Source organism: Cataglyphis hispanica, chromosome 5 (assembly GCF_021464435.1).
Source record: "Cataglyphis hispanica isolate Lineage 1 chromosome 5, ULB_Chis1_1.0, whole genome shotgun sequence".
In the NCBI taxonomy this organism is placed as follows: domain Eukaryota; kingdom Metazoa; phylum Arthropoda; class Insecta; order Hymenoptera; family Formicidae; genus Cataglyphis; species Cataglyphis hispanica.
The window spans coordinates 6,010,170-6,024,372 of NC_065958.1; the positions used below are offsets into that span (position 1 = coordinate 6,010,170).

The 14,203-nt window shown below is 37.1% G+C and overlaps 2 protein-coding genes across 5 annotated transcripts; both read left to right on the plus strand.

The window, feature by feature from the left end:
• Positions 1 to 273: 273 nt before the first annotated feature.
• On the plus strand, positions 274 to 14,105 carry LOC126850021 (obg-like ATPase 1). 4 transcript variants are annotated; one of them, XM_050592607.1, is made up of 12 exons: positions 413 to 613; positions 913 to 980; positions 2,108 to 2,289; positions 7,099 to 7,159; positions 8,310 to 8,437; positions 9,528 to 9,703; positions 10,901 to 10,978; positions 11,057 to 11,154; positions 11,240 to 11,380; positions 12,708 to 12,804; positions 13,118 to 13,240; positions 13,318 to 14,105. In XM_050592607.1, exons 3-12 carry the CDS (start codon positions 2,109 to 2,111, stop codon positions 13,426 to 13,428), a joined length of 1,194 nt encoding a protein of 397 aa, XP_050448564.1. In that variant the 5' UTR covers positions 413 to 613; positions 913 to 980; position 2,108; the 3' UTR covers positions 13,429 to 14,105. The 4 variants fall into 4 exon arrangements, with proteins under 4 accessions (XP_050448565.1, XP_050448564.1, XP_050448566.1 ...); XM_050592608.1 differs by lacking the exons at positions 413 to 613; positions 913 to 980 and adding an exon at positions 274 to 401; XM_050592609.1 differs by lacking the exon at positions 913 to 980 and having other exon boundaries at positions 413 to 617.
• On the plus strand, positions 2,299 to 7,092 carry LOC126849946 (adenylate kinase 9-like). The gene has a single exon (XM_050592402.1). The coding sequence runs from the start codon at positions 2,939 to 2,941 to the stop codon at positions 6,971 to 6,973; it is 4,035 nt and encodes a 1,344-aa protein (XP_050448359.1). The 5' UTR covers positions 2,299 to 2,938; the 3' UTR covers positions 6,974 to 7,092.
• Positions 14,106 to 14,203: the final 98 nt, after the last annotated feature.

Sequence of the window (14,203 nt, forward strand, 5' to 3'; positions counted from 1 at the left end):
TTCACGCGATCGGTCATTATTAATCTTTTTGTAATCATTGGAATTGCGATGTTTCAATTCGTTTCGACGTTTCAAGATTAATTGTGACTTCATCACGTGGGCGCGACTTACTTATACTATTTAGATATTAAATATTTTTTGTATTTAACGATAATGCTGAGAATTTGTCATAAATATTCTCACAATCAGAAAAAAGTCAATGATCTTGATACTTCCATCGAACTGTATTATTGGCGGGGGGTTTCGCCGATAAGTGGAATTTCTGTAAAACCAGCGGGACTCGCCGGTCGAACTCGTGACGTCGTATATTTGCCGTGCTCTCCTCTGTCGCGTAGTTCAATACGGCGTGCAGCGATATTTGTATTGTGGGTGCAAGACCAACGTGTGCAATAACGTACGAGGTATTTGTCAAAGAATAATGCACGGGGATTCATCTGTGGAACGAGGGGCGCGGAGCGCACTTAACTTATTTCGATATTCGCTTGACTCGAAAGAGAACGCGTACATGTATACGCGACGTTACTAACATTCAAGTGTAACGAGCCTACGAACTTGTGTGTCGATAAGCTCGTCGCAGCACAAAAGACATCTACTCGACGGCTAAGGACATAGCGTACGTAAGTCGTAGGAAAAATTCATTCGCGACAATATCAAAGTATCTCCTCGGCGAGCGATCATTCCGGTAGCGAGGCAAGGTTAGGTTAAGTTTTTCGGTACAGTGCGGATAACTGCTTCAGTCGCCGATCGTCACGCGGCAGTATCGTCGCCGGTACTGATAGCTCGTTCCCGTAATTTTTTTTTGCTTTATTTTAATTGATTTAATTTGAATTTTCCATCTCTAACTCTTATTGTTAATTTTTTATTTATAAAATGGAAATGTTAATGCAATCGTTACTTGGTGGATTTTCACAGGCATTTTCATATAGACATTGGACTTAGGATCGGCCTCAATATTTAAATTTTTAATGCACCCATTCGAGGTGAGTAGTTTTTAGTTTGTTGTAAAACATTTTTTATTTAACTTTTCACGTTTTTCATTATCAATATAGGTTCGTCGAGAACTTTTCCTCCGCTTTTCACGATTCGACAACAGCCTCGAGGATTCAATCTCGATTAAAGTAACATGGTGCGACGCGTCTTCGAAATCGCCCATTAACCGCGCGTCAAGCGATCCGCAAAAGCGAGACGACGCTGTAAAAGGGGAGGAACGGTCACGCCACGGCGCCAAGGCGGCTCTTCTTCTTTGGCTCTCGAGTAGCATCGCGGGCGGGACGCTTCTTCGAGAGAAAGAGAGAGAGAGTTGAAACGAAAGATGCTCCTCCATTATTGTAATTTGCAAATTTCTCCGGGACCGCGATAAAAACCGACGAGAGGCGCCGTGGTTTCACATTGAAACGCGCGAGCACGACGAAGAGAAAAAAAAAAAGAGAAAAGGGTGGAGGCAGAAGAGCGCTACGAGGGTGGAAAGAGAGGAGAGGACGACGATGAGAGGCGGAAAAAAAAGAGAGAGAAAGAACACAGGAACCACAGGATCCGCGAAGACGGTGGCGGATTGGCGGCCTCGGGCGCGGTTGCGGATTCTCGGCGTGATGCCGGTGATTCGCGGCTTTGGTGCCCAGTAATCCTGTGGTCCCCCCTCGTGGCCCGGCCATATTCCTCCTCCCGCGCAGCCTCCTCCCTCGTCGTCTTTGATGCCGGCGCGGCGGTATGCCGGCGGGACAGGGGGCTCTCAATCTCGCGGTAAATACAGCAATCGCTCGCGATGTGCCGTCCGCATTAATATAATTAGTCACCGCGAGCGCTCGAGGATGCGGGGGATTCTGGTGGTATCTCGCTTGCGCTCCGGGCGCTGCGCGCACTCACACACGCCGAAATATCTCGCAGCCGCGCTTAAGTATATTTCGGGGATGCAAGGTATCGTCGACGTGTGCCCTGAGGCCGAAACCGCACGTCTACTGACGCGACAGGCGGAGTTACCGTCTTTATGTCCGTTAGCTGATTATGTTTCGTGCTTCGTGCACTCGTTCCACAACTCTCTCCGCTTTGCGGAGGAGATAAAATTTAAATATCAATTCATATGCATTTAAAAATATCTCGTGTTTTTCAGCATGGCTCCGAAGAAGGTCGAGGAACCTGAGCGGAAGCCGCTTATCGGTCGCGTTGGCACTAACTTGAAAATGGGCATAGTCGGTATACCAAATGTAGGGAAATCAACCTTTTTCAACGTTCTCACCAAGAGCCAGGCAGCGGCTGAGAATTTTCCTTTCTGCACCATCGATCCTAATGAAAATAAGTATCTTGATGTTTTAAAAAAGTATCTATGATATTCTTAATATTCTATATGCTCTTTTTTTGTTTATTATTATATTAATATGACTTTTTTGTTTTTCTTTCTATCAATAATTATTTTTATTTTGTTTATGCTAATCAACTAAATTTTTGATTTTATGAATAGAGCATATAAATTTTCTTATTTATTGCACGTATAAGGAAGAAAACAATAATTTAAATACAATATATATCCAGCGAGAGAACGTCCACGGATCGGACGAAAATTCGTCCATTTCGGACAAGTCTCCACCAACGGAACGCCTAGATAGTCTCTTTCCATCGCCGTACTACTCTTGCAGCTTGTGCTAGCAACGGATAGCTAATAGCGATTTCAATTTTATATCACATTAAAATGTCGAAATTATTTCACTCGTTCAATTTTTTAAGATAATAGTCCCTTGAGTGTGTTTATATATGTATACAGTACTGAGTAACGTGCCACGCTCTCCCACTTTGCCTGCCTATGCGCAGACCGTGAATATTCTCTCGTTGAAATTGTAATATAAACAGTTTCGACTTTGTTTTAACCTCGCTTAGATGTATACGCAAGTGACAAAATATCGAATTAAAAGAAATTGTTGCAAGTTACAAAATTATTTAAAGGAAAATGTGCGATAAATTTTTAAATAAATCAGGACAAGAACATGTCGAGAAATTATCTGTTGATGAATCATGTATTACAAAAAAATGCTTTCTAAAATTAACTGAAGATCGTTCTGATCAAGACATTCCTACACATGTACTAGGCACAACCAAATATCCAAAAGCCAATTTATATTACGCTTTCGCCGAAGATACGCATCCGAAAAAGAGGATTGATACCGCTTCTAAGATTTTTGAAGAACAAAAATTTGTATCGCATTCCGCGTCATTTAAAGAACGTTTTACTAATCAGGAAAAAGGTTTTACTAATCATTCTAATTTAGAAAAAGAAGCTGTAAATCACTATCTTAGAACTGAACCACCAAGTTTCGTTATTTTCGGAAAACCAGGGTTACTTCATGGCAAATTGGCATCAGCAATAGCCGATTCTTGGAATTGTGTTTTGATTTCACCCAAATTGGTAATTCGACAAGAGATCGACGCTGGAACCGAGAAAGGTCAATATATAGAAAATATTCTACGATCTGGCAAAAGTGTAGAATATAATAAAATTATTATGGATTTGATGCGATGTAGGATCGGAAAAAGAGATGTCAAACACAGAGGTTACGTTGTTGAATTTTCACCACTTATTCCTGACATGAACTTTGATGATTCATCATATTCGAGTACTAGTGTAAATATGAATACTTGTCCAGAATTTTGCGAAAATACGGTAAGTGAAAACAGCGAGGCACAGGAAGATCTAATTACATCTAATGATGTAAGATGTAAGACGGAATATAAATATGAGCAAGAAATCGCTCGACAGATTGATGTAATGTTCACTGTATGGCCGAGAAAACCTCTGATAATTATTTATCTCATATGTCCGAAGCAAGATCTTGCAAATAGATGTGCACGCTGGCGTATAGACCGTACTTCCCAAGAGTATAATATTTTTGATGAAAATGAATACATGCATTTATATAATGGCAACGAATCGGATACTTCGTACGATTTTTCTCAAGTTGCAAACGAACAATCAATTATGAATATTCAACAAATGTCGTCCGTATTTTTTGATAAGTTGCATTGTGATATTTACGAACAATATGCGTTACCAGTTATCGACAAATGGATACTCGCGCACGATCCTCAGTATGTGATTCGCGTGGATGGTCGTAGCTCGACGCGACGAATACTTCAGATTCTCGAAACGCGTTTGTGCGTTTTGGCATTGCAACCATCGATCCTTCCAAAAAAAATGATCGTACAAGATGATGTAAATTTTTTGGAAAATTCTGAGGAAATAAACTTGAACGATGAACCTGCGGAAAAATCTGCAGAAGAAATTTTCGAGATTCTGAAGCAAAGAGAAGTTGTGTCACCCAAATATCTTTGGAAACTTTCTGCGTGGAAGTATTATTGTCCCGTCGCGCTAGCCCAAGGACGAACTATTAAGGGACACTCGAAGCACGCAATCCGATTTCTCAGTAAAATTTTTTTTCTTTCTTCTCAAGAAGCTATGAATTTGTTCATCGAAAATCCACGAACATTTTTATTGCCACCGAATCCACGATCAACTTGCAAAATAGCGGTGTTTGGACCCAAGTATGCTGGTAAGTCGGAACTTAGCGTCCGATTGGCGGAAACTTTTGGCGGAATAGTGATAAATGTTGACGAGATTATGAAAAAATTAATTAAACAGCGCGAGGAATCTTTGAATCAAAAATTGTCTGAGAACGATTTGAATGTACAAATTTCGTTAGATTCTATCGATATATCTGTTGATGAAAAGGCTGATATTATTATACAAAATATTAAGGAAATACCCGAGATGGAATTAGAAGATGAATTACGAAGAGATGGTGGATATGTTGTGGATGGAATGTGCGTGGACCATCAAGTTTGGCGAAAAATTGTCGATGCTAACATTATATTCGAAGATATCATCGTTTTGTTCGAAAACGAGCCGTACGCCTACCTACTGAATAAATTTCGCAATTTCTTTTATCTTGATAATTTAGAGCATAAAGTAGAACGTTACGAAGCCGGAGATACGGAGGAGGATCAAGAAGAATATAGAATGTCGCACGAAGAATGGGAATATCTTGAACACTTAACGCGATTCGCATCGGAATGGATAAAATTCGAGGAACAAATCCTTGAATTTGGAGGAAATGTGATAAGATGTAATCTTGCAGATATTGAAAATGTGATAGAATACGTTATAAATCATATCAAAAATCGTTTCGATACTTCTGTAAGCGCCCAAGAAAAAGATCAAGAGAATGAAATTCAACAGGAAGAAGCAACAGCTGCGGAAATTGAAACAAGTTTGGCCACTGAAAATGATAAAAGAGAAAATGAATATCTCGCATATAGTATTGATCTTGAAACAGCTGAACAACTTCTCAATTGTGGTTACTTTTTTTTCAGCACTTTTGGACGGTGGTGTCCCGTGCAGGTGTACGCCAACAAGATTCCTATTCAGATGTTTCTACCGATGAAAGATCGTGGCCAAATTTTCCCGGTTGTATATCATCCTTATATCTACTTTCTTGCCGGTAAAGCAGCACTTATCGCATTTCTGAATGATTTCTCGAGATATCTGACAATTGATTGCCGTCCATCGCTTATTCCGCTTCGAATCTCTATCATTGGACCGCCTCATTCTGGAAAAACAACGCTGGCGAATCGTTTCGCGGAAACGTATGGCATGAAGATAATCAATCACGTGAAAGCGTTGCGGCATATGGTGAAATACTATCTTTGGACCGAATCGGGGCGCAAGGCTGAGCACGATGAGCTTCGAGCCGGTCAGCCTGCTTCGGTTGAATCCGTAATGCGTGCTATAGAAATATTTTCCATAGGACCACGCGCAGCAACTCAAGGTTATATTTTGGATGATTGTCCTTCAAATCGTAAGGAAGCTGAACTATTTGTTCTCTTGGGGATGCAGCCGATGATCGTACTTGATCTCAAGGCGGATCTAGAATTCTGCATCGAATGCTTCTATAATGATCCGATACATCCAGGATATCCTGTCAATTTTCTGGAGGAGTGGTATAAGGAATGGCAAGAGAATCAAGCGATTTTCCGAGACTGGCTAAAAAAATTTTCGCAGAACGTAATCGAGCTAGATGTTACTAAAAATAAATGGCATGTATGGACTCGCGCGGATTGTGCAGTGCGGTCCCGATTCGCCGACATTATGCTTTACTTTAATGAAGCAGATTTGGAAAAAGCTCATAGTTTGAAACACATGTGCGTGTCACCTTATGAGTTTCGATCGCGGCAGAGTCAATATACATCATACTGTCCCGTTTGCTGGTTTTTTGAAAAAAACTTGAAAACTTCTGGTCAATCAGTGGATAGTCAAGGAATGATACAGTTTAGGGAGTACTTTTATTGGATTTGTCCGCAACATATGAATACTTTTATTGAAGATCCACTGCAATATGTTTCACCTGTTAAAGCAATATCTCTTCCCGATGATCGACCACGTATACTTAAACAGATAGTCGATACGGAGCATGCTTGCTGGGTGCAACGTCTTCAAGTTAGCGGTTTATGCTTGGTAACTTATGTCGATAGTCTACCGGATCGCAAATTAATGAAAGGCAGAGATGATCTTGGTGTTATCTTCAAGGGTAAAGTATATCTCTTCTGTAGTGAAAACTGTCGTGAAAAGTTCCTCGCGCAGCACAACAAATATTCTGAAATGGATATTGTGTTTCCTCCGCCGATCAAAATGCAAGATCTATCAAATGTCGATTTTTTGAAGCAAACAGTGGCAAGAATATTAATCGAAGCTGTAAATGTAATCGCCGTTCGTCGACCGAAAATATTCGGTTTATCGGCAGCTGTCAGCGCAGCGATTTACATTGGCGTTTATATGAAGACGCACAATACATCCGAGCACTTGCATGAGGTGGATATTTACGAAGCTGTGAATGAACGAATAGAAGGACTACACAGAATTATAGAGATTGTCACTAATGTCATGAAAAAAAAGATTAATCCCTACGTGTCTTTACCAAAATATCCTAGTTAATTACGTTATATGTCATCGATGCCCATTTACTTTTAAATTATCTCCGTATGTTTCAAAATAATCATCATTAATCGCTTTAACATTGTTGAAAGTTTGAGCTATCTATTTGCTTTTTATTTCAGCACGTCGTGTTCCGGTACCTGATACGAGGTTCGATTATCTCTGCGAATATTTTAAGCCGGCTAGGTAAGAAACAGCAGTGAATGTTCCTCAAATACGTTGATGTAGAGAGTAAATGTGTATAGTGGAATAAAAGTATATAGTACACCGCCTATAGATGCACCGTTGTGAAGGGAAACGAGTCGGAATAACCGTGGGACATTTTCATACTTCTTCGCTTTTATTCTCGCAAGACGGAAATAGGGAGCCAGGAGGCGATCTGCAATGCAGATCGAACTAAATTTGTCTACGAAACGCAAAGTTTTCGTATTCGTCGGCGCTACACATTTTTTGTTCGCGTTACTACGTGATGCAGCATTCTTAAACGCGAACATCAACTAACAAGTAGATATTTTAAAATAAAACCATAGGGAAAAACAACGCGAATAATATATTCGAGAATAATATATTATTGATATTGATGAAGGAAAGCTTTCGCACAATATTTGATTTATGATGTTTGATGTATCTCTCATTTCACGAGAATGTGATTCTTATTGCTTTGAATAAATGCAGTTAATAAAACTTTTCTTTGTCACGTAAATAGTTAAATGTAAATCATGCTTGTCTTGCGATCAGATTCGATGTGAATCGAAGCATTGAAAATGCGAAACAGCGTCGGATCAAAGAGCGACCGATTCATCCGCAGCCTCTATCGTCCGCTCTATTATCGTCCCGCGTTCTCGTCGTTCAAATCGTGTCGGAGCCCCGACCTCGACTACCGGCACGTGTCGGATGATTCGACGATCCGTGATGAAAGCCGGCTAATACACCATCTCCCTCCGCCGCCCTCCTTCCATGGCTCATCCACTTTCACCAACGCCTCCCTTCAAAGGCTAATTGTTTAATGAGCCCGCTGACATTAGCATTTAAATACACCTCGTTGTCACTATCGTCGTCAACTCTCTCCGTCCCCTTTCCTCCCTGTTGTCATTCTACACGCGTGCATCACGTGGCACATGCCTTCGACCTTTGTAATTGCGATCATCCATGATCTCCGTTTCGAAGGGAATCAATATGCGGATGCAAAGAGCGAAATAATATCGTCCCATACACAACGCGACTAATTACACATTTACGCTAATAAATATTTAGACTGATAATTTATATTACCGTTGAAATATATTAGCCGACAGTTTATTTCTGCCAAAGATATATACTTGGATTTTTTTTCTAGTAAAGTTCCGGCCTTCTTGCATGTGATGGACATTGCTGGATTAGTGAAGGGCGCTGCCGAGGGGCAAGGCTTAGGAAATAACTTTCTCTCACACATTGGAGCATGCGACGGCATATTTCATCTTTGTCGTAAGTGCGCTATCGCATTGTTGTTCGTCGATGCTATTTGTCTCTCGTTAATATCGTTTTAATGTTTGCGTTGACGGTATGTTCGCGCGTAAATAAATGAATCGCGTTTTTGCACGGAATCATTTCGAATACGGAATCACGATAAAAGATTATAACGAAGCAAAGAAATTTTGTCGATGAGATCGATAGATTAGTTCTAAGCGATGTTTATTTACTTCGTTGAACATATAATCACGGATGTGAGCTTATTTTTATGACATGTATATGTATCCTGTTTTTATGGCATGTATATGTATCCGGCGATACAAGCACATGTTATGATCATTGTCAACTATTTTCTTGGAAGTACATTACATTATCGTTCCTCATATGTGTGATAATGCAAATCCACATCGTCCTATTCTTATTTCTCTTGACAAGTATATCTACGTAATATTATATAAACAAACGGAATAATTATCAAATAAAAATTAATAAATAAAATAAAATAAAATCTATTTCTTATTAATCATAATTTTTATTTTGTTACCAGTGAATGTTTAATGTGAACTTTAATATATGTATATTAGCTTTGTTAAAATTTTAGAATTATTTGTAGCAAAAAATCAATTAGGAACTAAAGAAATTAACTGATATTTTTTGTGACATAATATTTTACTATTTATTAGGATTAGAAGTAAAATCACATACATGTATGATAACATGAATCTACGGTACACGATATTCATAGTAGTCCTTAAATATACATATTTTACATCGCTTTAATGTAATGCATAGTAATTCATTAAACAACTGCTGATTTGTCAGAGATAACCGCGCAGTTGTTAGATATATATTACACATTCGTACTCAGAATAGCATTTTCGAAGTACTTTTGCTGGTTAATATGTCTTGGCAGACTGCCAACAGGTGATAATGTTTTCAATTAAACCGACCCGGTAATTTTCGCGTGGCGATGATAGCGGCTCGCTTAAATAGTCGACATGCGAACATTTTGCATTGAGGCGAATGTTACAAGCATTTCCAGTAGCAATTCTGTTTTTGAAATACTTTTCTGTATGCGAAACCTATTTATTCGCGATTTTTTTAGGTGCCTTTGAAGATGACGATGTCACTCATATAGAGGGTGATGTCAATCCCGTGAGAGATCTCGATATCATTAGCGAAGAGTTGCGACTGAAAGACGTCGAATTCTTGAATGCGCATCTCGAAAAACTTGAGAAGCTTGTAATTCGTGGTAATGATAAGAAGCTGAAACCTGAATATGTGAGTAACTAATTACATTTTACACATACGCACACACACATAAAATAGAATAATTTTTTTAACGAAGTAATCAGTTTTATAAAAATATTGCTTTGATGATTAGAGGAGAGTATATAGCTGTTAGTGTGAAAATTTTCACTGGAATTGTTTTTTTGTCTTTAAAAATTATTTTAAAGTGTGTTACCGCACATTTAGAAAACATACTATATATTTTGTATACTATAACCGATTACGATAAAATTCTCTTTTTCTCTCTAACTATTATTATATAGATATATAGTGATATATATTAGCTGAGTTACGCGCTTGAGCTATCACGATAATTCCGTAGGAAAATGCAGATGTTTCGAAAATTGCTGTTCTTAACAGCGTTTATATATGCTCAATCATCCCATTTTCATCGATGCGGAAACAAAAGTTAATTAAATGCAAACATTACTTTTCGCAAACAAACATAATATCGCGCAGAACTCACATCACGCGATTTACGTTGAATGCGGCCCGTTTATCGTTTTCGTGATATAATGGTTCATTGTCTATTTCTGTCAAGTGTTGCATAATATTTTACAAAGCATCGTGGAGAATGTTTACATTTTATATTTTTGATATTTTAAATTCTAAAGATATATACATTTTTTCTTCAATTATTATTTTCAATCAATCTCATAAAGCTGTTCTTTATCACGAGAACCTAAAATATTTCTTCACGTTCTTTTATATTTAGTATTTATATGTGACGCATAAACGTTTAAGTACAGTTGCAACCCTCCTCGTCAGACCAACTACAAAATTACCGAGAAAATTAAGAGGACGCGGGCGAAGCAAAGAATTCCTGGAACGAGTCGATCGTTGGATTACCCTCCTTCCGCGGATTGACCCACGGCAATTACCCATCTCCCTCTCGTTCTCGACTTTGCAATTTGGCAAAAGTTTTCGAGAATTCGAAGCTACCTTTTCGTCTTTTCTCTTTTTCTTTCTTTCTCTTGATAGAACTGATGGGACCACTGCTTGGCTAGCCAGTACAATCGTCTAATTACGATTCGATCGCGAAATTATCCTACTCAATGGCCCGCATTCGTGCATCTAAATGCCTGGCGAAATCGATGAATGATAAAATTGTTGCGAGAAATAAAGCACTTACGCAATACCACGTTCTGAATATTCGATTAAAATTTTTAATTTTTCTAAATTTTGCAGGAAACGCTTTTGAAGGTGAAGGGTGTTCTAGTGGACGAAAAGAAACATATCAGATTTGCTGATTGGAGTTCCAATGATGTGAGTAAACAATTTTATGTTTCTATTATTATTAAAAATTCTTTCTTTAACTTTACATTATGTTTCATGAAATTTCAGGTCGAGGTGCTCAATAAATATTTGTTTCTTACTTCAAAACCAATTCTGTATTTGGCGAATATGTCAGAAAAAGATTATCTTCGCAAAAAGAACAAATGGTATGCATTTTATAAACAACGATTATAAACAAGTATTGTCACTCAGGGTTATTTTATAAGTTACGTTTTTTGTTTTATTTAACAGGTTAATGGATATAAAACTATGGGTTGACAAGAATGATCCAGGCGCGGTGTTACTCCCTTTCAGCGCTGCTTTTGAAAATAAAATTCTCGACATGAACGATTCGGAACGCGAAGCATACTTAAAAAAACACCAAGTCACCAGGTTAGTATCAACTTCCATAGTCTATTATAACAATTATTATGTTTATTCTGTAAATATTTGAGGATTATGTCGCTTTTGCAAATGAGAAAGTTTAATCATGTGTTGCTTCTCGCTGTCTTAAACCCAGTGAGATTCGCATACGTCGCACGGGTTTACCAATCGGCGAGGAAACACCACAAGATTGTAGGAAAAAAAGATTAGACGTAAAATCCGGCGAAAGCGTCTCCCTCGACCAAGCTCAGGTTCCCACACATTTAGCTATGCACCGAGGTTTCCTCTAACGGTAATAATAATGTGGTTGGGTCCAGCCAACGTCTAGACTCCGTCCCACTCTTTTCACATGGGTTAGCTAATAAAAACCGTAGCTGTGCTTCGACGTGGCGCATTATATTTTTACGAACGGCTATTCAAATTCTTGCAAAATTGCATAAAAATTTCTCTCGCCCTCGCGGGCATACTGGCATAATCGAAGAGGCGGGTGGAGCGAGAAGTAATCGGTTTGAGGTTCGGCAATTTGATCAGTGGGTCATACATACCTTAGGGCTTCCTTGCATTGCATGTGGTAGACTCATATAACTTGCATATTGTCTTTTTTTATTTGTCAATGTGAAGTTTAATAGCGCCGTATAATTATAATTATGAATTTAAATTGATTTAAATATGACGTTAAACAATGTAATAGCTATAATTATGAATTTAAATTGAATTAAGTATGATGTTAAACAATGTAAAATTAATGATTTTATACACACATTTATATACACTAAAGAATATTTTAATAAACAAAAAAAAACATAAATATTAAAAGAAATGAAGAGAAAAATATATAAGATTTGAGATATTTCCTAGGATTTATATTATATTTTATTTGCCCAAATTCATAGTGTGAACGGAGTAAGAAAGAATCTATGATACCTAAATTTGCTTAATAATCAGGCGATACAAATACAGAGGGATAAAAGATTCCGTGATTTTATTTTGAAACCGCAGATAGGCGCCGCTGGATAGAATAAGTCTCCGTTAGAGTTAGAATGATAAAATTGCGGTATTAAGTCGTTTACCTTTATGTGTTCTCTGAACTCTCGGACTTTCATCAGGTCCATCGCGCGTTCCACTTGCGCTAACCTGTCATTAGACGATATTTGGACCGAGACAATCTTATTCCACAATGCGGGGCATGGTCGCTTCTTATTTTGAACGCGGGCGCACTTTATTTTTTTATGATTCAAAAAATAGAAAACTTTACATCGTGTATTTGATAATAAATAAGTCGCCTATTTTTTAGTAAGTAAACATATATTATTTACATCTTTTTTCTTTTGTTTAGTGCACTTGACAAAATTATTGTACAAGGATACAAGGCGCTAAATTTACAATATTTCTTCACGGCCGGACACGATGAAGTTAAGGCATGGACCATTCAAGTAAGCACAGATGATAATAAAGATAATAAAGAAAGTAATAAATAGAGTGTAATAAAGATTGCCCATATTTGATTATTTTACATGATAAAATTTTATATTAACATTAATAAATTTATATAAAATATCTGTATTTATATATATTATTATATGTATTATTGTATATATTACTTACATATATTAACATTAATAAGAGAAGAAATTATATTAGTCTCTTTATTGTAGCTGACTTTAGTTATTGAAATATTGTTTATGTAAAGTCTAACATTAACATAGTTTAACATTATAATATAATTGTATTGCTCACGCTTTACAGAAAGGTACAAAAGCACCTCAAGCTGCTGGAAAAATACATACAGATTTCGAAAAAGGATTTATTATGGCGGAAGTGATGAAATTCGAAGATTTCAAAAATGAAGGGTCGGAAGCCGCAGTGAAGGTATTTGAAACAATTGTTCATATCGGACAAGATTATGTAACATTGCATCTATTACATACTTTCTATTTTGTTGTCAGGCTGCCGGAAAGTACAGACAACAAGGGCGTGCTTATGTAGTCGAAGACGGCGATATTATTTTTTTCAAGTTCAATGCAGGTGCTGGATTAAAAGACGCGAAAAAGAAGTGATGGCACGCGTTTCTCATGTTGTTGCTTGTTCATCTGTACATCAACATGATTCTGTTATCCTATTGCTTGCATCATCCCCGCGTTAATTAATTCAACTTGTTTCTGATTCTGTCTGAGTTTCTCATTCATGTATACATGTCAACACGATGATGATAATTATAATTATTCTTTAGGAGTCATATACAGAATTAATCGCGCACGTGCTCATAATATATTTAAATTTTATTGGAGTATGGAGTGGATATATAATTTTACATATTATAATAGTTCAATATTTTTCTTGTTTAAAATTATGCATATAAAACAATGCACTCAATATCCACAGATGTTATGACTTTTGTTAACAAATGATAAAGAAGAAAAGGGAAATTGTATTTTCATTTTCATAAGTAGCAGATTTACTGAGTTGCATTCTGCACTTTTTATCTTTGATATAAAAATGCGTGAATGAGAGAGAAAAGAAAAAGAATGGGAAGGATATGTATGTAAAACATTTTTTTGTACTCTCTTCTGTATTTATTCAACAATTATTAAACTTATATAGATTGACATAAAAAGATTATAACAGTCTCATAAGTTTACTACTTGATAAATCTATGAGTTAGATTTTCATTTTCCTTTTATATGAGACAAATTTTGAACATAATTTTGTGAAAGCAATTACATCAGATGAATTTTATTCGATATTTATTCATATTTTACATTATCCTTGCATACCTTCTCGATATCTATAGTTTATAAGATTTTTTTTGAGTATATATATAAAATATTTTCA